An 18,641-nucleotide genomic window follows, 5' to 3' on the forward strand; every position below is an offset into this window, starting at 1 on the left:
CGTTCATACCCTTTCCTTATTGGTAACAGGAGAACTTGCCAGTCCTGTGAGAGGGCTGTGAAAGAGGGACAGTCTCCAGCCAGAAAATGAGCAGGGTGTGGAAGAAACTAATGCATTAGATGGGAGTGTATGCATCTTTCTAGCCATGCAAGTAAATGTGGATTACAACTTCTTGTCTTCTTAGGCATCTTCCCATTAATGCAAGCTTGTAGAGCTGCAGGACAAAGCTATGAAGCTGGTCATAGTAGACATATTGACATGACAAGCTGTAGTTCGAGCAGAGGAGGATGTGTTGGTTAAACCAGTTAGGATGTTGACACTGATTGAAATCCTTGATTTAAACTGGCAACCAGTCTCTTCTTCAAAAAGCAATGTTTGGCTTACAGCAATTCAAAGACAGGCTCTTTTTTTTGTGTGTGTATAAACAACCAGTTACTTCAATTAAACTGTCAAGAAGCAGCAGATACTCAGGAGTCAGAAAAGAAGCTGTGACCTTCCTAAACAGATTATTTATCTTAGAGAGATTCTCTGGTTTTTAGAAGTTCAAATATCTAGATAACAAATACATCTACATTTTTTTTTTAATTAACCAGCACACTTCGCTGCAAATCTTTGAGTAGAATATTTCAATTTGAGTAATTTGTCACTAATTGCACTGAACTTTCAAAGTCTGCAATAAGTTAGGCAAGAAGTTAAAATACCATGCTGTATAGTCGCTGTTCACTTTCCGAGTTCTCATTTTACACACTGGTACGCACATAGTTGTTAAACTCTGGCAAGTGGAGGAGAAAGGTGCTCATCAGCTACAAATTTGGAATCAGAAAATCTGACCCACTGTGATTCTAGTGATATTCTACTGTGAATATATTCCAGATTAATGTGTATTGTATGAGGGAGTAAATAATGCTAAACTGCCGTACTCTTGGCAAAACAGCTAGTGACTCCTACAGTACACTGGAAGTATTGGAAGAAATCATAGAGACTATATCATGAACACTTGTGTGCCATTCTTGTCTTCAATAGTGAGCATCAAGACCTTCTGAAGCAGATACAAGAGACTCAGGACTACAGAGTTCGTGAAGACCTAGAACGGAAATTGAATTGCCTTGTAAAGCAAATGGAGATTAAAGGAGAACAAATATCCATACTGAAAAAGCATCAAGCTACTGTAAGAATAAGACGTGAACTCTCCAGTTAAGACTCTAGTTGAAGGCTGCCTCAACTCTGCCTCCTGTTGTCGTTAGCTAGAATGTCACTGGAATACCTAAGCCAGGGGGATGTTCCAGTATGGGTGGTTATAGCTGAGTGTTCTTGTACCTCCAATTCCTTGTTTTGCTTAAAAAACCAAAAAGTGGCAGCTAGGCATCTATGCTGGTGCAAGCATTTCCTGCTCTCTGGCAGTTCTGCAATAAGAGCTAAGTTGCTCAGTCTGTCACTTCTGCTTACTGTGTTAAGACAAACTATTGAGATTTCATTCCTTTATTTCATCCCTTTATTTCATTCGCCTCTGGGCAATTAGAAACTAGAGGCTGTAATTGTACAGGCTGGATTAAATGTCTTTTGTATTACTGAAATGTTGAAGCTGTTTGTTAACCAAATAGTTTGTTGACCATGGCTTCTCCAAAGCCAGACAAGCCTTTCAGTTTTGGTTAACCCCTAACCTGTACACATTGTTAGGATTTGGTTTAGAGCCATAGATAACAGCTTTTCATGCATGCCCATATAAAAATCGCTCTTGTGTAGATTAGAAGCCTAACCTGTTTGTAGCAATGAGGTTAGGAACATATGATAAAAGATAGTGCTGTCTGATAGTTTTCTGCTCTTACATCTTACATTTCAGGATAAATTGACTGACTTAAGAACTTCACTTATACAGGAAACAAAACAAAACTCAGTGTGAGACCTTATGAAAGGGAAAGGTGATAATTAATTTAAATTTGACCACTTCTTTGACAGATTAGGCTCACTCAAACCTTTTCTTGTTCATGAAATTGCAAGCACAAAGTGTTTCTGTCAAAGTAAAATTGTCAAGAGTTGCACGTTAGCAATGTGGACGTAATATGTTGTCTATTGAGTCCTCACTGCCTCTCTTGGCATTGTCAACTTTTTTTTTGATCTCTTTTATTCTTGAGGAAATGCAATTACAGTGTTATTCCTTGCCTCAGAATCTTGCTGACTTCATCCTCCAGGAACCTTAGACAACAGGCAACAACTGCACCTTTGTTTCTCCTTTTTGTGTATCTGTATGACTACAGTTTGGGATGATGAAAAGAATAACACTTACAATGTGGTGCAACCTTGTTGTCATCCTTGCCTATTATCAGGGTGCAGATCTGCTGACAAGTCATCTGTGCTTGGGTACAGCCTTACCCGAGTGCACGCCTTAGGGTCATGATATAAATAGCATGTTCTTCATGTTTGTTTAATTACTGTCCATCTTGCCCTGGTTATCAATACAGGCCACTCCTGTAACCCTTGGCCTGTACTGGTTTTTCTCTGCTGCCTTTGTACACAGACATTTCTGTTTGTATTTTGTACAGACCAATCTTACTATTTCTGATGCATGGTTCTGCTTTTAGAACCTGTCACACTAAAAATGCTGTAGTTATCTCTGTTATTTCACAGTTAATAATATGTTCTAGAATGCAATTGAAGTTAATTATTCTTAGAAATGAACTTAAAGTCTAAATTGGCATATAGAATGCTTCCAGCCTAATTTTATCTTTGGGAATGACCTTTCCATGCCAAGCGCAAGTCAAGACTTATTATTTGACATTTTAAAACCCATTTTAAAACTTTTTAGCAGCCAACCCTGTTTGTTCTGTTTTCCAATTTTGTTGTGAGACTTCAAATTAAATTGCTTAGATGCAGTAACTGATAATAAACAGTATATACTTTATAGGTTTGTTGGGTTGTTTTTTCTAGATAGGGTAGGACAATCTGAATTTTAAAAAACTGTTGTAAGTATAAATTAGTAACAGATGCTATTCCATCTCTCTCAAGCAAGTGATTTTACCTTAGGGAGTGATGGGGTTCAAGAGCCTATTGAATGTGGGTGAGGTCAGTTTTCTGTAATATTTTCTGTGTGAGCAGTTTTCTGTAGCACTTTCTGTTACAGCAAGAAAACTGTGAGCAAGATTAGTAGGTTTCAACTTTTTTTTTTAATGTCCCTTGGCCATCTTTAGTTTGATGTCGGTAGAAGTCCAAGAAGCTCTAGAGCTGTAGGTCTTCTGAGTATGTGACATTCTAATTAGTAATTTTTCTTCCTAGGTGCAGAACCTAAAGAGGAAAACTCAGAAATGGAAGCACAGGGCAGCTCATGTCAAACTAAAGTGTGGTGACCAAAAGGATGCAAAGGAGATGGCAGACACTCTAAGGGAAAGTATGTCTAAATCTTGTCCTGGGCAAAAAAGCAGAAGCTCTCTTCAGCTGCTAAAAAATGTGCGGAAACTTCAGTCAACTTTGAAAAAAGATGATATCATGTGGGAACAATAGTTCTGAAGTTTGTTGTGTTAGAAGTTTTTGAAGTTATCTGACAGTAAATTTTAATGTCATTAAACATCTTTTAAAAGTAATCATAGCGTAGATATAGATATAAATTCTAAGCTGCAGACTCACTAGTAGGTTTTTTTCACCTTAGAGTTAACTTTCATATAGAATAGCTATAATTCAACTACACTGACCTGTAATGAGGTAGTTTAATGGATTAATTAAATGCTTATATGTTAACTTATCAAATAAAATTTTATCTCTTTTTTTACACTTTAAGTAGTGTGCAATCCTTGATGTCCTGTTCCCCCTGATGCTTAGGAGGTACTTAAGAGCTTGATTTTCCAGAATGACATGGGCTACTGCTTCTTTCTGTTCAAATTAAAACAGTGTTTTTCCTTTTATCTAATAACTGAAGATTCAGATCATGGCAACCAAGGCAGAAGGAAAGGCATTGTCTCATATTTAAGAGCATTTAAATTAATAATATTCTTACCCTACAAGCTGTTTTGTCTGCCTTAGGATTAGGGACAGCTAGAAACTGGAAACACAACTCATGACTTGTCTAAACCACAACAAAATGAGAATGTTCTTGCTGAGAGCATGGAAGGACCCACTATGAAAAGCAGGGGTATTGGTCTTCTCGTCAACAGAACCTGCTTCTACCACTGTATACAATAATTGTATAGGTGTTGTGGAATATGTGATCTCTTCTACTAGAGCTGGACGGTTTTCATACATGCAGCAGTTTTCTGTACTCATACAAATGGAAGATGGTTCCTTATGCTAATGGTGAGTCTACTCTTTTCTATCTCCCACTCTGTACACATAGTAAAAGATATAACAGTGACTTCAAGTTTACAGTGGTTATTTAGTTGCAATAAATTCTTGTCTTGAGTTTACTATCTGATACAGATTTTAAGAGGTAATGGGATGAAGCTGGAACACAAAAAGTTCCATTTAAACGTAAGAAAAAAAGGTTTACTGTTCAGGTGAGGGAGCCCTGGCACAGGCTGCCCAGAGGGGCTGTGGAGTCTCCTTCCTTGGAGGTCTTCAAGACCTGCCTGGACACGTTCCTCTGTGACCTGATCTAGGTGGACCTGCTTCTGCAGGGGGGGGTTGGACTCGATGCTCTCTAAAGGTCTCTTTCAACCTCTACCATTCTATGATTCCTGGGTGTTTGCATATGTCAGTAAAAAATAGCTTCCTCTGGATGTATCAGTGAAGTTCTGATGCAAATCTCTAGTATAAAAAGAATGTAATGCTTTTCTTAAGCCCCTGTGTAGGTAAGAATAAAAAATGGAGACATGCTCTGTTGTCAAGGGTTTTGAATAAAGGCTGGTAATGATGTGTTGTCCTAATGGAAAGTTTGGTCTTTGGATCAGTAAGTTTTGCTCTGATACCCTTCAAGACAAAAGGTTAGACAAAAAAAAAAAGCCAAACAAATAAACAAACCAAAACCACAGTTAATTTAAATTTAGAATAGAGTGTTACAATCTTGGACAGAAATTGTTTGTGTGTGAGAGCTTTTAGGGATGGGAAGTTTATATGCCCTAAACATTTTTATCAGCAGTGTGGAACATCAGCTTGTATTCAGGGATTGGTTTCCTTCACTCTTTTAAACTGAAAGACTTTTAGACTTTTTTTTTTTACTTACGGATTATCTTTGCCTCAGAAAAGCATGTTGTATGCTGTGCCTGGTATAGATAGCATTTCTGAGGTAGGTTTATGCATTTCTGGACACTGGAATCACTGATACTGGAGACAAAGGAAAAGTAAGTATTTCTGCTATTAATGTTTTCAGGTTGTAGATATTCTGCTGCCATGAGATAAGCTTTTGCTATTCCTAGGTGCAGCCAAATAACCTCTGAAGCTCTGTACCAGTGTGTGAGAGAGAAAGCCCTATCAAGCCCTAAGTATTACACTTCATGCAGAAGTCCAGCCCTGGACAAAAACCATCGGACATTGGATTGAGGGAGAAAAATTGCCAGCAATTTGCCCCAAATGCATAAAAATAGGTGGAATGACTATGCAAGGTGGCGGTGTCAGGAGTGACACCAGGAAGCACTTTGAACATGTGTCTGGGTCTGAGAGGCCATTGCAGCTCTTAAAGCTTGGGGTTGCTATAGGGACAGCTGGGCTCGTTCAGGCAGGAAGCCAACATATCAATCACCTTCTCTCTTTGTGCCTTGACCTGGTATTTTTGTTGACTGTAGAAACCCAGGGAGAGCAAGGCATTTTGGAGCTGGAGCTGGAGAAGTTGTCTGGCTCCACTCTTGGACAAGGGCTGCAGTGGAGGATAGCAGCTTTGGGTTGGCCAACCAGGTACTGGATGGGGCATTACTTAAATGATGGAAGCATTGAATAGTCAATTTTCAAAATGTTTGTGCTGACAGGGGCTCTCCAGCCCCAGAGTGAAACTGCTCTGTTTGCCTTTCTGTGAGTGAGTGGCTGGAGGCAAAGGGAAATAAATGGCTGAACTTGGTTCTGTCAGCAGCTGAGTGTTACGATATCTGCCTGCTTTGGAGGGATACAGGCAGCTGAAAAAGCTGTCCTACTCAAACCTAGGAGCTGGGATTTAAGAGGGGAAAATAGGAATGAATGACATTCAAGCTTACATTAGTTGACGGGTGCATCACTTGTATTTCAACTTGTAAGACTTCATTGTACTTTAATAATTCTTTTGTCCTGCTTTTTTTTTTTTCTTTCTGGAGCTTTTATTTCTCTAGTGCATGTGTTTTCACACACTAAAGGAAAGCAGATGTGCTTCAGTATGGGCTGAGAGAGTCAAACTGTATACAAAGGAAGAGTATCCCAAACAAGTTTTCTTGCTTGAAGAAATGCAGAAGATTTGGGTTTAAGTTGTGTCTTGAGGAAGGAATGTAGAGTAGAAGATCAGATTATTTATTTATTTATTAGCTTGTCCACAGTTTGAAGCAATTGTCAATCACATAAAATAAGTCTTCAAAGAAATATACAGCAGTGAATAATTCTGCAGAAACCACAATGGTGAAGTTGAGTTTGTGCATAAGTGTTGGCGAGGCGAGGCTCCATGAGAATTAGGCAGGCAGATTGCATTGAGTTTTGCTGGAATCTGAATGCTTCATGTCTTGTGCTCCAAAAAGTTCTGGACTGGAACTCCTTAAATGTACATTTCAAGAAAGCAGAGTGGTCAGAACAGGCTTCTTCACAAGAACAAGATGTTTTGGCTTAATAAGTGCTTGCTCTGCTTTTTTAGGGATTGTTGTTTTGATTTATATCCTGCATAATTTTGTTCATCTTCTCAGACAAAACTGTATGTTTTGAATCTAGCTATACAGAGCAGCAGACAAAAACACACATTCATCCCAAAAGAGACTAATTTGTTTACTCAAAATCCAGGTTCTTCTATACTAAGTTATGCAAAATTACTACAACAAGTTTTATCATTATTTGAATCTATGGTTGTATTTTATGACTAGATATTAAGAAACTTGGACAAAAGATATAAGTCAAACAGCATAATTAAAAATACAGCCCAGCAGATTTTATACAACACTAGTTCACTTTCCTGATGCTAATTAAATATGCTAGCACAAATTAATGCAGGAAAGATTTTGTCCTAGTACAAAAGGCATTCAGTTAGAGCATGTGTGTTAACAGTCTTCTAACCAGCAAAGCTGGAGCTTGGACATAGCTATAAATCCAGTGTGTTCTGGGAATAGAAGCTGGCGAAAACACTCCCAGCAAAACAATCAGGGCGATGGGATTTGGATACCGGCAAATGTAACTAAGTGCAGATGTTTACGTGGACTGAAAGACATTCCCAGAATAAGAATACTGTACAAACACATGGTGATTTTTATAGCAGGAAAAAAAAAGACAAACAAGGAAGTGGGGATAATAAAACATATGGTCTTATTCATGATGAAGCATTTTCTGTTTTCCTTGGCTTGCCTGAACTGAAGTGAGCAAGGCTGCTTCTGCCTTATCCCTCTTTGAGGCCCATTTTAAGCTTCCACAAGTCACTTGTGTTGTGTGAAGAGTGAGAGCTTGACTTGCCTGTCAGAGTCCCTCCCGGGGACTTTCACTGAAAACAGTTTTTCAAAGTCAAGAATTAGAATTTAATTTGTCAGAAGTTATTAAGGTGACAGAAGTTATTAAAATACAACACATTCCAGATTGCCATTGATCAATACTCTTACTGCAAAAGTGCTAATATATATTATAAAAATGCCAGCAATACTTATCCTGGGGATTCTTTGCCACAGAGCAAAAAAGAAGCACTAGTCTTACCAAGAAGGGATCCCTGTCTTGGTGGAAGAGAAGTACAGCCTGTCAACTGTCTTGTCTTGGTCTTCAGCCTCTTTTCCCCTGCTGCATCTTTCTCTCAGTCAGCTTGAGAAGAAGTGGAGCAAAAGCGCTCAAAACAGTCAAAAGGCCTAAAAGGCCAAAGCAGACAAAAGGGCAAAAGACACTACGGCAAACAGCAAAAACTAAAAAGTAAAAAAGCTCTAAAGAGCAAAAAGCCCTATCACCCTCTCCCTGGGGACTTTTATACCACACACTTCTCTGTCCCCTCACTGGGGTGTGGTTTGACATGATGTGGATGGAGAACTGAGGAGCACAGTCATCTATGTTTAGCATGTACCTCTTTTTGCTCATTTTCATTTTAGAGGTGTCAAAGGGGTGTTAACTTTAATATTCATTTCACTGTTAATGAAACAGTTACTTCACTCTAGGCACCTGTGGCCTTGCTGAAACTCTTTTGAAATTGTTTTTCTGCTTGATCCCATGATTTATAACAAAAATGGGACTGTCTTGTCTCCACAAGGCTGCCTTGACTGCTTCTCATGCTGCTCTCTCAGGCCTGCACCTCCCAGGTCCACGCCAGAGACAACTGGGTACTGGCAGTTTTAAGCCTTTGTGCGTGTGATTCCCACAGCTTGAGTTGTGGCTCTGGTGCTTACCCAAAAGTATCCATGAGCTCACAGTCTGGGTCCTCTAGCCTCTCTTCCATCACAGAAGAGAAGCAAAAGTTTCTGGAATCGCCACCCTAAGGTAATAGCTAAAATAGGCCAGACAAATCTTACCCAAAGGCCTAGTTTCTCTCTACTGGCTGCAAAGGGAATCTGGAGTGATCAGTGAACTTACGTGAAGGTATTTATACTGCACAAAGAGTTTGGCCAGATAAATTCTGATGAAATACAGAGCTTTTTCTTCAGATTTCTGGGAATCCTGGATTAGCTCTTCAAGATCTTCACAAGTATTGAGTAAGTCCTGGGCTGCTGACAGCATTAGAATCCTGTGCATTGCCCTGCATGCAAACATTTTTCCTCCTTTTTCCATGTCAGCCTCTTGTGCGTTGTGCATTGGCCTAAATGTGGATGCCTGTCCTGAGCACGTGCTTACTGTAACTTCCCCAAGATGAGAAGTGTCACATATCTGAAAGAAGGAAATCAGGATCTCAATGCTGTATGGGTCAGAAAGACACGGACTACTGTAGGATTTCATTTACGGATACTTAAGATGACTTCTTTTTATAACCTAAATTTATTTATGGGCCGCTTTACTATTTTGCTTTATAACCAGAAATGGTAATTTGTGTTCCCACTGCATCACTCTGCTATCTTAACTTTACTTTTGTGTTCTCTAAAAACTGAGATAAGGAATTGCCATTAGTTTTACAGCCATATGTGAATTATTTTTATCTGAATTCCACTGCCTATGTTGTAGCATCATTTCTTTTCTCGTGATTCCTTCTTATAAAGCCAAATAACTACTCTTTATTTTCGTTAACAATTTTGAATTTAGCTGGTATTTCTTGCTTTAGTTTTGGGCTTCATGGCCCACTGATTTTGTAAATCTCCTTTTTATTTTTAAAATTTTATTTTTCTATTGTGGTTCTCTGCCTTCTCTTGATGACATTTTGGTTAGCTCCACTGTCCTCACTTTCAACTTTTTCCTCCCACTTTTATTTTGAGGGCAGGTTCCAGTTAGCTTTTTAACATGGATTTAAAGATTTTCCAGCTTCTCCAATGTTAAAATTGGAGAAGAGAATTGAAAATGCTAGTTGCATTTTAGTTTTCTAATTACTTTTACTAATTTCTCTAAATTCAATCCTTTTGGATGTTAACACACTACATTGAAGTCTGATTTTTGTTCTTCCATTCTCACCCAGATTATGATCACTTCTCTAATGTTCCCACCATTTACCAAAACTGTCTGAAATGTCATCTAGGTTTAGTGACTAATTGAAGGCTTTGTAGAGCATTCCAGACCTTTTTTTTTTTTAGTACTAATCTAGTAAAAATCTCTATCCTCATTCCCCAAGGTAAATAAATCTAATGCACTTAGATTCCCTTTGACCTTTTAATGGTGCTAGCCATTCATAAATGTCAGTTCCTTAAAATACCAATCTATTTCATTACCTTTAACATAAATTGAGTCTTTCCAAAGCATCTCATATCCTGCTGGCAAGATCTGTGTCTTGGTTTTGGCTGGGTGGAAGAATGTTAATTTTCTTCCTAATAGCTAGTACAGTGCTGTGTTTTGGATTTAGGATGAGAATAATTTGATAACACACTGATGTTTTAGTTGTTGCTAAGCAGTGGTCAAGGACTCTTCAGCTTCTCATACTGCACAAGAAGCTGGGAGGAGACAGAGCCAGGACAGCTGCCACAAACTGGCCAAAGGGATATTCCATAGCCTATGACTCAGTATATAAACTTGGGGGAAAGGTGGCTGGGGACTGCTGCTCGGGAACTGGCTGGGCATCAGTGGTGAGGTGGTGAGCAATTGCACCAATAATTCTATCATTATTGTTGTTGCTGCTATTATTTTCCCTTCCTTTTTTTTTTTTTTTTTTTGTCTTATTAAACAGTGTTTATCTCAGCCTATGAGTTTTATGTTTTTTCCAGTTCTCTCCCGCATCCCACTTGGTGGACAGGGATGGAATGAGTGTGCTGTTAAACCATGACCATGTGGTTGCTATTCTACCTTGTTTATATTAGTGTCAGATTTCATGACTTAGGTTAGTTCAAGGTCTCACATAGGCATCTGTTTGTAGTGTTGGAATATACTGTCTGCTTCTCACTGATTTCACACAGATCCTTGTCTGGGCTCAGTAAAATCTTTTAATCAGATTTTTTTAGGTAACACTTCCTTGCTCATTTTAGTCAACTTGTCTCCTGGTGTTTCTTTGTATTCTTTTTTACCTGAACTTCCTCTTCTCTCAGCTGTGAAATTCAGGTCCAGGGATCTGAACTCTCTGATTCCTTCCCATAATTGCTTAGTATGTGACTCTTACCAGCAAGGCCCGTCCCGTAACAAGGGACGAGGATTTGCCCAAGACCTTGGGATATCATCAACCAAAAAGAGTCCCCAAAAGGTAAATCCTACACTGCTGTATTCAGCCTCTTGACTGTCTCCTGTGTTTATTGAGTCAAACCTGTGACTGAACTAACATCTGTAATCTTTCAGTGGCCTCTCATGAAAGAAAAAAGGAGAAACTATGCACAAAACATCCAAATAGATTCTGCAAACCACTGAGAAATAAATGCTACAAATGGTTGCTCTGTGATTGATTAGAAAAGAACTAGCCTCTTTTTTCCCTTTGCTTCCAAGAAAGAAATCCCAAGTCTTTCTGCAATTACTTGCTTCTTTGACAACTTCCTTTCTTTCTTCTTTTTCTTAAAATTTGTAATCGATTATGCCCCTCACTGACAAGTGAATAGAATAACTGTAATTCCAGATGCTTGGGAAAAGGGCACAGAAATTCTCACAAAGCAAATGTTTCCCTTTAGAACTGAGCAAATTTGGTACTAGTGGATTATTTACAGACGGTACATTTGTCAAAAAAAGTAGCATTTCTTGCAAACTCTTTCATTCCTTTTAGATTTGAGTGAGAAAAAAGAGATTTTGCTTGTCAGTGTGTTTTCTTTCAAAAGAAATGAAAGGAAAAAGTTTAAATTCTTCTTTTGTAAAATGTTTTATTCAACATCTCAAATTTAGTGTTTAATTACCTAAACTTTGTGAAGGGCCTGTAAGAAACTGGGTGAAGGAGGGAGAAGATGGCATTGTCAGTAGGATGCAGGACACTTGAAAATTTTTGACCCAGAACAGTTTTTCCCCTGTTTTCCTCCGGCTGTCAGTCAAAGAGGGAAAAGTCCCATTCACTCAGTTTTGTTCCTGATATTAAAAATCTTCATGTTAAAGAAGATGCCAAATGAACAATTCTTTAGTGAAGTTGTTGCATATTATATATTGTCTATATGGGAGTGGGAATTTGGGCTTTTCATGTGGACAGTTCTCCAGGTCCAGAGTTCACAAAGGATTTGCTTTTGAGAAAGGAGTTGCTTCTCAGCTGCTTTGTCTTTTGGTCTGCCAAACTGAAACGGGCAACATGGATGAAGTATACCAGTTCTCTTCTATGGAGAATATCCAGCAGCTAGAACAAGAGCTAGCAGCACAGCTGGCAGAGCTGAAGGCAGAAATAGAAGAAAACAGGATGCTCCAGGGAATATCAAGTAGAACATACAGGTAACAAGAATTTGCTGGAGAATGGAGATAGATTATAGCAATTGTGTCTCTTCTTGGGTTTTTTTGTCATGATACGAAAGTCCTGCGTCTCTATAACTGTTTAATTTCAAGACCTGGGTACACACATGGGAGCCAGGCATAGCAGCTTTTTTTGCTGCATATCTAGCACAGAATTAGGTTTGAAATGGAAGAGAACATCAAAACATAAACAAAATTGATTTAATGTTGTATTCTGTAAACAAAACTTTAAATCTCCCTAACATGTTGAGTATTTTATTCTTGTGAGCGGAAGTGGCTTCAAAGGCAACACTGGGATATATAAAGAGAATGGTTGCATGTAAGACAGGTGCTCTTACTTTCCTCAGCAATGAGATGCAAGCAATGACGATATACCCAGGTCATGCATTATACTTGAAGGAAGATGTTGACCACCTGGAGAATATGTGGAGGAAAACAAGAGATGATTAAGGCTTGACTAGGATAGTTGAAACAGAAAAGAAACGAGCTGAACTACATGTCCACACCATTTTCTCTAAATTATAAGCCTTTAAACACATGAGAGATTGCTATAAAGATTAAGGAAATAATCTTCTGTTTGCACTTATGAGTAGCATATAAAATAATGGTCTAAAATTCAAGCTTTCCAAAGATAGTGTAACTTAAACACTGGTACTTAGACTAGGAGGTTGCTGACCATCCATGATGACCATGTCTTGAAGAACAGAACACAAACACCTTTAGGGAAGAGATTTATTTTTTCCTCCCTTAGAGCAGGGGAGATGGTAGATGATCAAAAACCCCTCTCGGTTCTAACTGTCTAGGGCTCAAAAGTGTTCCAGTGAAATTTCCCACATATTGCTTTTTTAGAAACACTTTCTTTTAATGGCCCACTTTTCATATGTTTTTAGTTTTCATGCATTAGTTACATATAAAAATAAGTAATGTATGCTTCCTGTAAGTATATTGATCATAGAATCATAGAATATCTCAAGTTGGAAGGGGCCCATAAGAATAATTGCATCCAACTCCCTGCTCCTTGCAGGAGTACCTAAAACTAAGTCATGCAACTAACTGTGTTGTCCAGAAGCTCCTTGAACCCTGTGACCACTTCCCTGGGGAGCCTGTTGCAGTGACTGACCACCCTCTTGGTGTGAAGAACCATTTCCTGATGTCCAATATTAATGCATGAGAATGAAAAAATAGTTCTCCAGAAGTTTTCTCAGCCCCTCTGTCTGTAATATGGGCTTATTAGGAATGAAGTTGTCTAAACTGTGAAGGATGCTTGTCAAGGAACTCCACTGCTTAATTGCAGGTTATAATATGTGTCCATAGGATTGACAAGCACCCAGATGAATTTTTTAGAGGTCTTTGACTGAAAAATAGAGGTAAAAAAAACAGTTTGCAAAAAAAAAAAAGTCTGCTAATTAAACAAATTGTGCAGCTTTAATATAGGGTTTTGATACCATTAAACTTGCTTACTGTTAACTTCACCATCTGAGTTGTGTTGGGCCTGACAAATATCTGGTTTATACCAGCTTGTATGTAACATCCCATTGAACTTTTTTTTTCCTGCAGTGCTGTTGCAATTCCAAAGGATGCATCTTATTTCAGAAAAGAGAGGGAGGTAATGCTGAAGAAAGGTTTACAGGTAGGTAGCTAAAATGTACATCGGCTTAAAAAAATCTCTTTGCTCTTTACGAAGTAGTAACTGAAAATTAATTTCAGAGAAAATTATTTTTTGAATAGTTTTTTTTTTAATCTGGGTCTGGGAAGGGTCATAATGTTGTTTGCATGTTAGTAAAACAACACAACCTTTCTTTTAATAATAATGTGGACCTGGCTCTGCAGCATTTGTTTATCTGACAACTCTCAATTAAATTCAGAGCCTAAACGGGGTTTTTTTTCTGTATTTACCGGTTTTTGTTTGGTTGGGTTTTTTTTAATATCCTGAATGTAGGCACAGACGTAGCTTGGACCAGCCAGCTTGAATAAAGATGGTAGGGATAAGTTAATGCAGCTGGCATGCTACTTCAGAAACAGGTGCTGCAAGTTAATCAATTGAGCCCTGGGTGATCTCATGGGCAGAAGCAGCATATAAGGAGGTAGCTAGCAAAGGAAGGGGGCTTCGAGTCAGCTCTGGTGGTTGTACTACGTTGCCCCTGTACGTCTCTGCACGTGCATTACTTAGACCCTCTACGTATTTGAGTGATTATTGCCTTCACAACAACAACATTTGGTGACCCCGACGTGATTCGCTGAATCGGTTGGATCAAGAACCCTTGGCAGAAAAGCACTTGGATTCCTGCTGGAAAAGGCAAGTAATCTGAGCAAACTGATATAATGGGAAAAATGCTAAGCAAAGAGGAAAGTCCTATTGACACCCTTCAGCATATCCTTGCGGAAAAAGGATTCAATTATGAAAGAGAGCCTTTGCTAAGGCTTGTAAGATGGGGACAGGAAGTGGGTCTCTTTGCTTCCCCCCAAGAAGTGTATGAAAAAGGACACTGGGAACAGCTAGGAGACATGTTGAATAATGCTATCGGCTTGTGTAAATTGGTATCATCCATTATACACCAGCTAGAAGCTGAGCGTGCTGCCGCTGCTGCCATGAAAGCAGAAGCTGCTGCACCATCTGCGTTCCCGGTGGATGCTAAAAGATTCTTTGGAGGTGGTGACTTTATAGTGCCATCGGCTCCACCTCTAGAAGAAAATACTCAGAGATTCTTTGGAGGGGATAATGTCGTAATACCCTCGGCTCCACCTCTGGAAGAGGAGAGCATGGATGTGAGCCCACCTCCCCCAGAACCCCCTAGAGCACCGTTCCAGGAGCCGAATACACGCATTGCTTCTCCTCCCCTCCCACCCACCCTTCACCATCCTGCCCCATCCCACCCTTCTGCTATACCTGAAGGAGTACCTAACAGAGAACGGAAGGTACGTTTTACAAATGATATGCCGTTGCCCCTGAGCTCATCAATCCCTGAGTGTATTCCTCTGCCATCATCACCCCCAACTTCTAGTGAAGATCAACAAAGACAATTATTAAAGGAAGAGTTAATACAACATGGAGAAGATATGAAACACACTTTGGCCCAGCTGGAGGAACTGATAGAAAAACCAAAAGCAACAGCTAATCAGCTGTTGGAACGAATTAATGAATTAACCAAAACAAAGATTAAAGTTTCATCCCCACAGGTACTCAGAGATCCTCGTCCAGATGACTATGATCCGGCTAAGAAATGGAGAGGCCTCATACGTGATGCGGTAATCGAAGGCGAATTTATTCCGCAAGCCTTTCCAGTAATAACAGCACAAAGAAAACGACAATGGGCACCTTTAGATTGGAAATTGGTAAGAGAAGGCCAGAAAGCGGTAATGCAATATGGCTTGTCCAACCCATACGTTCAAACGTTACTAGATCATATTTTTGCCAGTGGGTTAATGACTCCATTTGACTGCCGGAAGCTTGCAGAAACTTTCCTGAAGCCCACTCAGGTATTATTATGGGAGTCTGAATGGGAAAAAAGAGTTGATCTGACGGTGGTGGAAAACATGGACTTACAACAGGGAGATCCGCGGCAAGTCGTCACAGCAGACATGATGCTGGGTAAAGGAGCATTCGCTGATCCTCAGGTACAAGCCCGGCTGCATGAAGCTATCTTGCAGCAAACACAGACACTGGCACGTCAAGCATTTAAGATTGTTCCTGATATGGGGGTGCCAGTTCCCTCATATACAACTATTATTCAAAAACCTAATGAGCCTTTCATGACCTTCTTAGACCGCCTAAGAGCAGCTCTGGATCGTATACCAAACATGTCGGCTGAAGTAAAGGCAGAAATAGGATTACACTTAGCAGTTGCTAACGCTAATCATGACTGCAAAAAGATCCTGCAGGCTCTCCCGCGGACAGCAACTTTGGTCGACATGATAGAAGCCTGCTCTAGGGTAGGATCGTCAGCACATTTAGCTGAGGCAATGGCAACAGCATTGAAACCTTTAGTTCAAGCCCACAAAGGAGATCGGAGGCCAAAGTGCTTTAACTGTGGAAAAATAGGACACGTGAAAAATCAATGTCGGTCCAGACCATTGGTATGGACAAACAGCTCCGCCAGGCCATCTGGGTCCAATGGCAGATTTCACGGTAATTGTTACAGATGTGGCAAGTTTGGCCATAGAGCCACTGAGTGCCGCTCTCGAGTGGCCAGACATACAATGCCTAAGGGAAACGGGTTGACGAGCGCAAAAAGGGCGAGCGCGATGACACAAAAACGCCCTTCAACACCAAGAGCTGCCTGGATGGCCTCAGATCAGCCACTGCAGGAAGCGCAGGAGTGGATGTGGAAACAGCAGTAGATGTAACCATCCACAACACAGAGGTAACAATTATCTCCTCTAACGTTAATGGACCCCTTGGCTATGGATTAAGTGCTTTACTTTTAGGACGGTCATCGGCCTCTCGACAGGGTATTTTTGTGCTCCCCGGTGTAATTGATGCAGACTATGAAGGAAATATTGGAATAATGGTTAAAGTTTGGCAGCCACCAGTTCATATACCTAAAGGAACTAAAATAGCGCAATTAGTTCCTTTCAGAGCTAAAGTTCCTTTCGCAGGAAGTCGTAAGCGTCGAGACGGTGGTTTTGGATCCACTGGAGTACCTGAGGTAAGACTGGCGGTGCCGCTTTCACAGGGAAAGCCCACTCAGACGGTTGTATTCCAACATCCAAATGGTGAACACATGGTTGGGTACAACACATTACTGGATACGGGAGCAGATGTTACTATTGTGCCATTATCCTATTGGCCAAAAAGCTGGCCTTTAGAGAACTTAGACACCCCTGTTGTTGGAGTAGGAGGAATACAGATGACAAAAATTAGCACAGACCTGATTTCGGTATGTATACAGGGCGAAGAGAATAGATGTGTGCAAATTAGGCCCTATGTAATGAATACTTCAGTTTGGCTTTTGGGTAGAGACGCCTTAAGCCAAATGGGCTTTCGTTTGTCAAATGAAAATTTTTAATGGCGGCCATTGATGGGCGACCAATCCTGAAGTTAACCTGGCTAACAGATAAACCAGTTTGGATTGATCAATGGCCGCTAAGCAAAGAAAAGCTCGCCCACATTCATGAATTAGTAAATGAACAACTAGAGAAGGGTCATATTAAGCCATCCACCAGTCCATGGAATACACCAATTTTTACTATCCCTAAAAAATCAGGGAAGTGGAGGCTGTTACATGATTTAAGAGCTGTTAATGCAGTGATGCAGGACATGGGTGCTTTACAGCCAGGATTACCCTCTCCTGCAATGCTTCCAAAAGAGTGGCCCCTGTTGGTGATTGACTTAAAGGACTGTTTTTTCACAATTCCCTTACATGAGGATGACAGTGAGAAGTTTGCCTTTACAGTACCATCGATTAACAAACAAGAGCCAGCAAAACGATATCAATGGACTGTTTTACCTCAGGGAATGAAGAACTCACCAACTATTTGTCAAACTTATGTTGCCTGGGCGCTGGCACCTCTGCGCAAAAAATACCCTCGTGTCTTATTTTACCATTATATGGATGATATCTTGATTGCAGGAAAAGACCTGGACCAGCATCGCATTCTACAAGAAGTGAACCGACAGTTAAGCAACTCCGGGTTGGTGATCGCGCCAGAGAAGGTACAAATGCACGCCTCTTGGAAATATTTAGGTAATATTATCACTGATGCGCGCATTTATCCTCAGAAGGTGGCAATTAAAACAGATATTGCTAACTTAACAGACGTTCAAAAGCTGATAGGTGATATCCAATGGGTACGAACCATATGTGGTATCACAAATGAGGATCTTGCGCCACTAATGCCTTTGTTAAAGGGCTCAGTAGAGGCTGATAGTGCGCGAAGACTGTCTCGGCAGCAAATCCAAGCAATAGAAAAAATAGGAAGCAAGATAGTCAATAACTACAGTCACCGATATGATCCTGACTTGTCAATTAACATTGCTGTGATAAGTCAAAACCAGCATGTAATGGCAATCTTGATGCAATGGGATTCAGTAGCGAAAGACCCATTGAGGATCCTGGAGTGGATATTTTTGCCATATAATTTACAAAAAACAATTACCACGAGGCTTGAGGCAATTGCAAAAATAATAGTTAAGGCCAGGAAACGTCTGCTGGAAATAGCAGGGATTGAGGCAGACATCATTTTCCTTCCTCTCACAGATGAGTTCTTGAACTGGGCACTGCAACAATCTGATGAATTACAGTGGGCCTTATTGTCTTATCCAGGGACTATAAATAATCATTATCCGGCCCATAAATTGTTTTCTGTTAAATTTCAAATGGAAGACCGGCCGTTGAGATCAGCAGTACCCGTTAAAGGCCTGACTGTTTTTACCGACGCCAGTAAGATCCAAGCCAAAGCAGGAGTGGTTTGGTGGGAAAATGGAAAATGGCAAAATCTAACTGTCCACTCCCCAGGCAGTTCAGTTCAACTGCTGGAACTGATGGCTGTAGTTAAAACTTTTGAGAAATGGTCAGACGTCCCATTAAACATCATCTCCGATTCCCTCTATGTGGTCGATGCTGTCACTCGATTAGAGAGAGCGCTGTTGAAAGAAATCTCTAATCAGAATCTGT

General features: G+C 40.1%; 1 protein-coding gene across 6 annotated transcripts in view; it reads left to right on the forward strand.

Annotated features, from left to right (window-relative positions):
- The window catches only part of CEP57L1 (centrosomal protein 57 like 1), a 33,547-nt gene extending 19,931 nt beyond the window's left edge, over positions 1–13,616 (forward strand). For 3 of the 6 annotated variants that reach the window (XM_061990805.1, XM_061990807.1, XM_061990811.1), the window contains 3 exons: positions 1,024–1,168; positions 3,271–3,382; positions 4,143–4,308. In XM_061990805.1, the coding sequence (XP_061846789.1) occupies positions 1,024–1,168; positions 3,271–3,382; positions 4,143–4,279 (394 nt within the window). In that variant the 3' untranslated portion in view covers positions 4,280–4,308. Of the gene's footprint in view, positions 1–1,023; positions 1,169–3,270; positions 3,690–4,011; positions 4,097–4,142; positions 4,309–13,584 lie in introns of those variants that run through there. The other 3 variants (XM_061990806.1, XM_061990810.1, XM_061990808.1) reach the window with 3 other exon arrangements.
- The last annotated feature ends 5,025 nt before the right edge of the window (positions 13,617–18,641 follow it).

Source organism: Colius striatus, chromosome 2, assembly GCF_028858725.1.
Source record: "Colius striatus isolate bColStr4 chromosome 2, bColStr4.1.hap1, whole genome shotgun sequence".
Taxonomy (NCBI): Eukaryota; Metazoa; Chordata; class Aves; order Coliiformes; family Coliidae; genus Colius; species Colius striatus.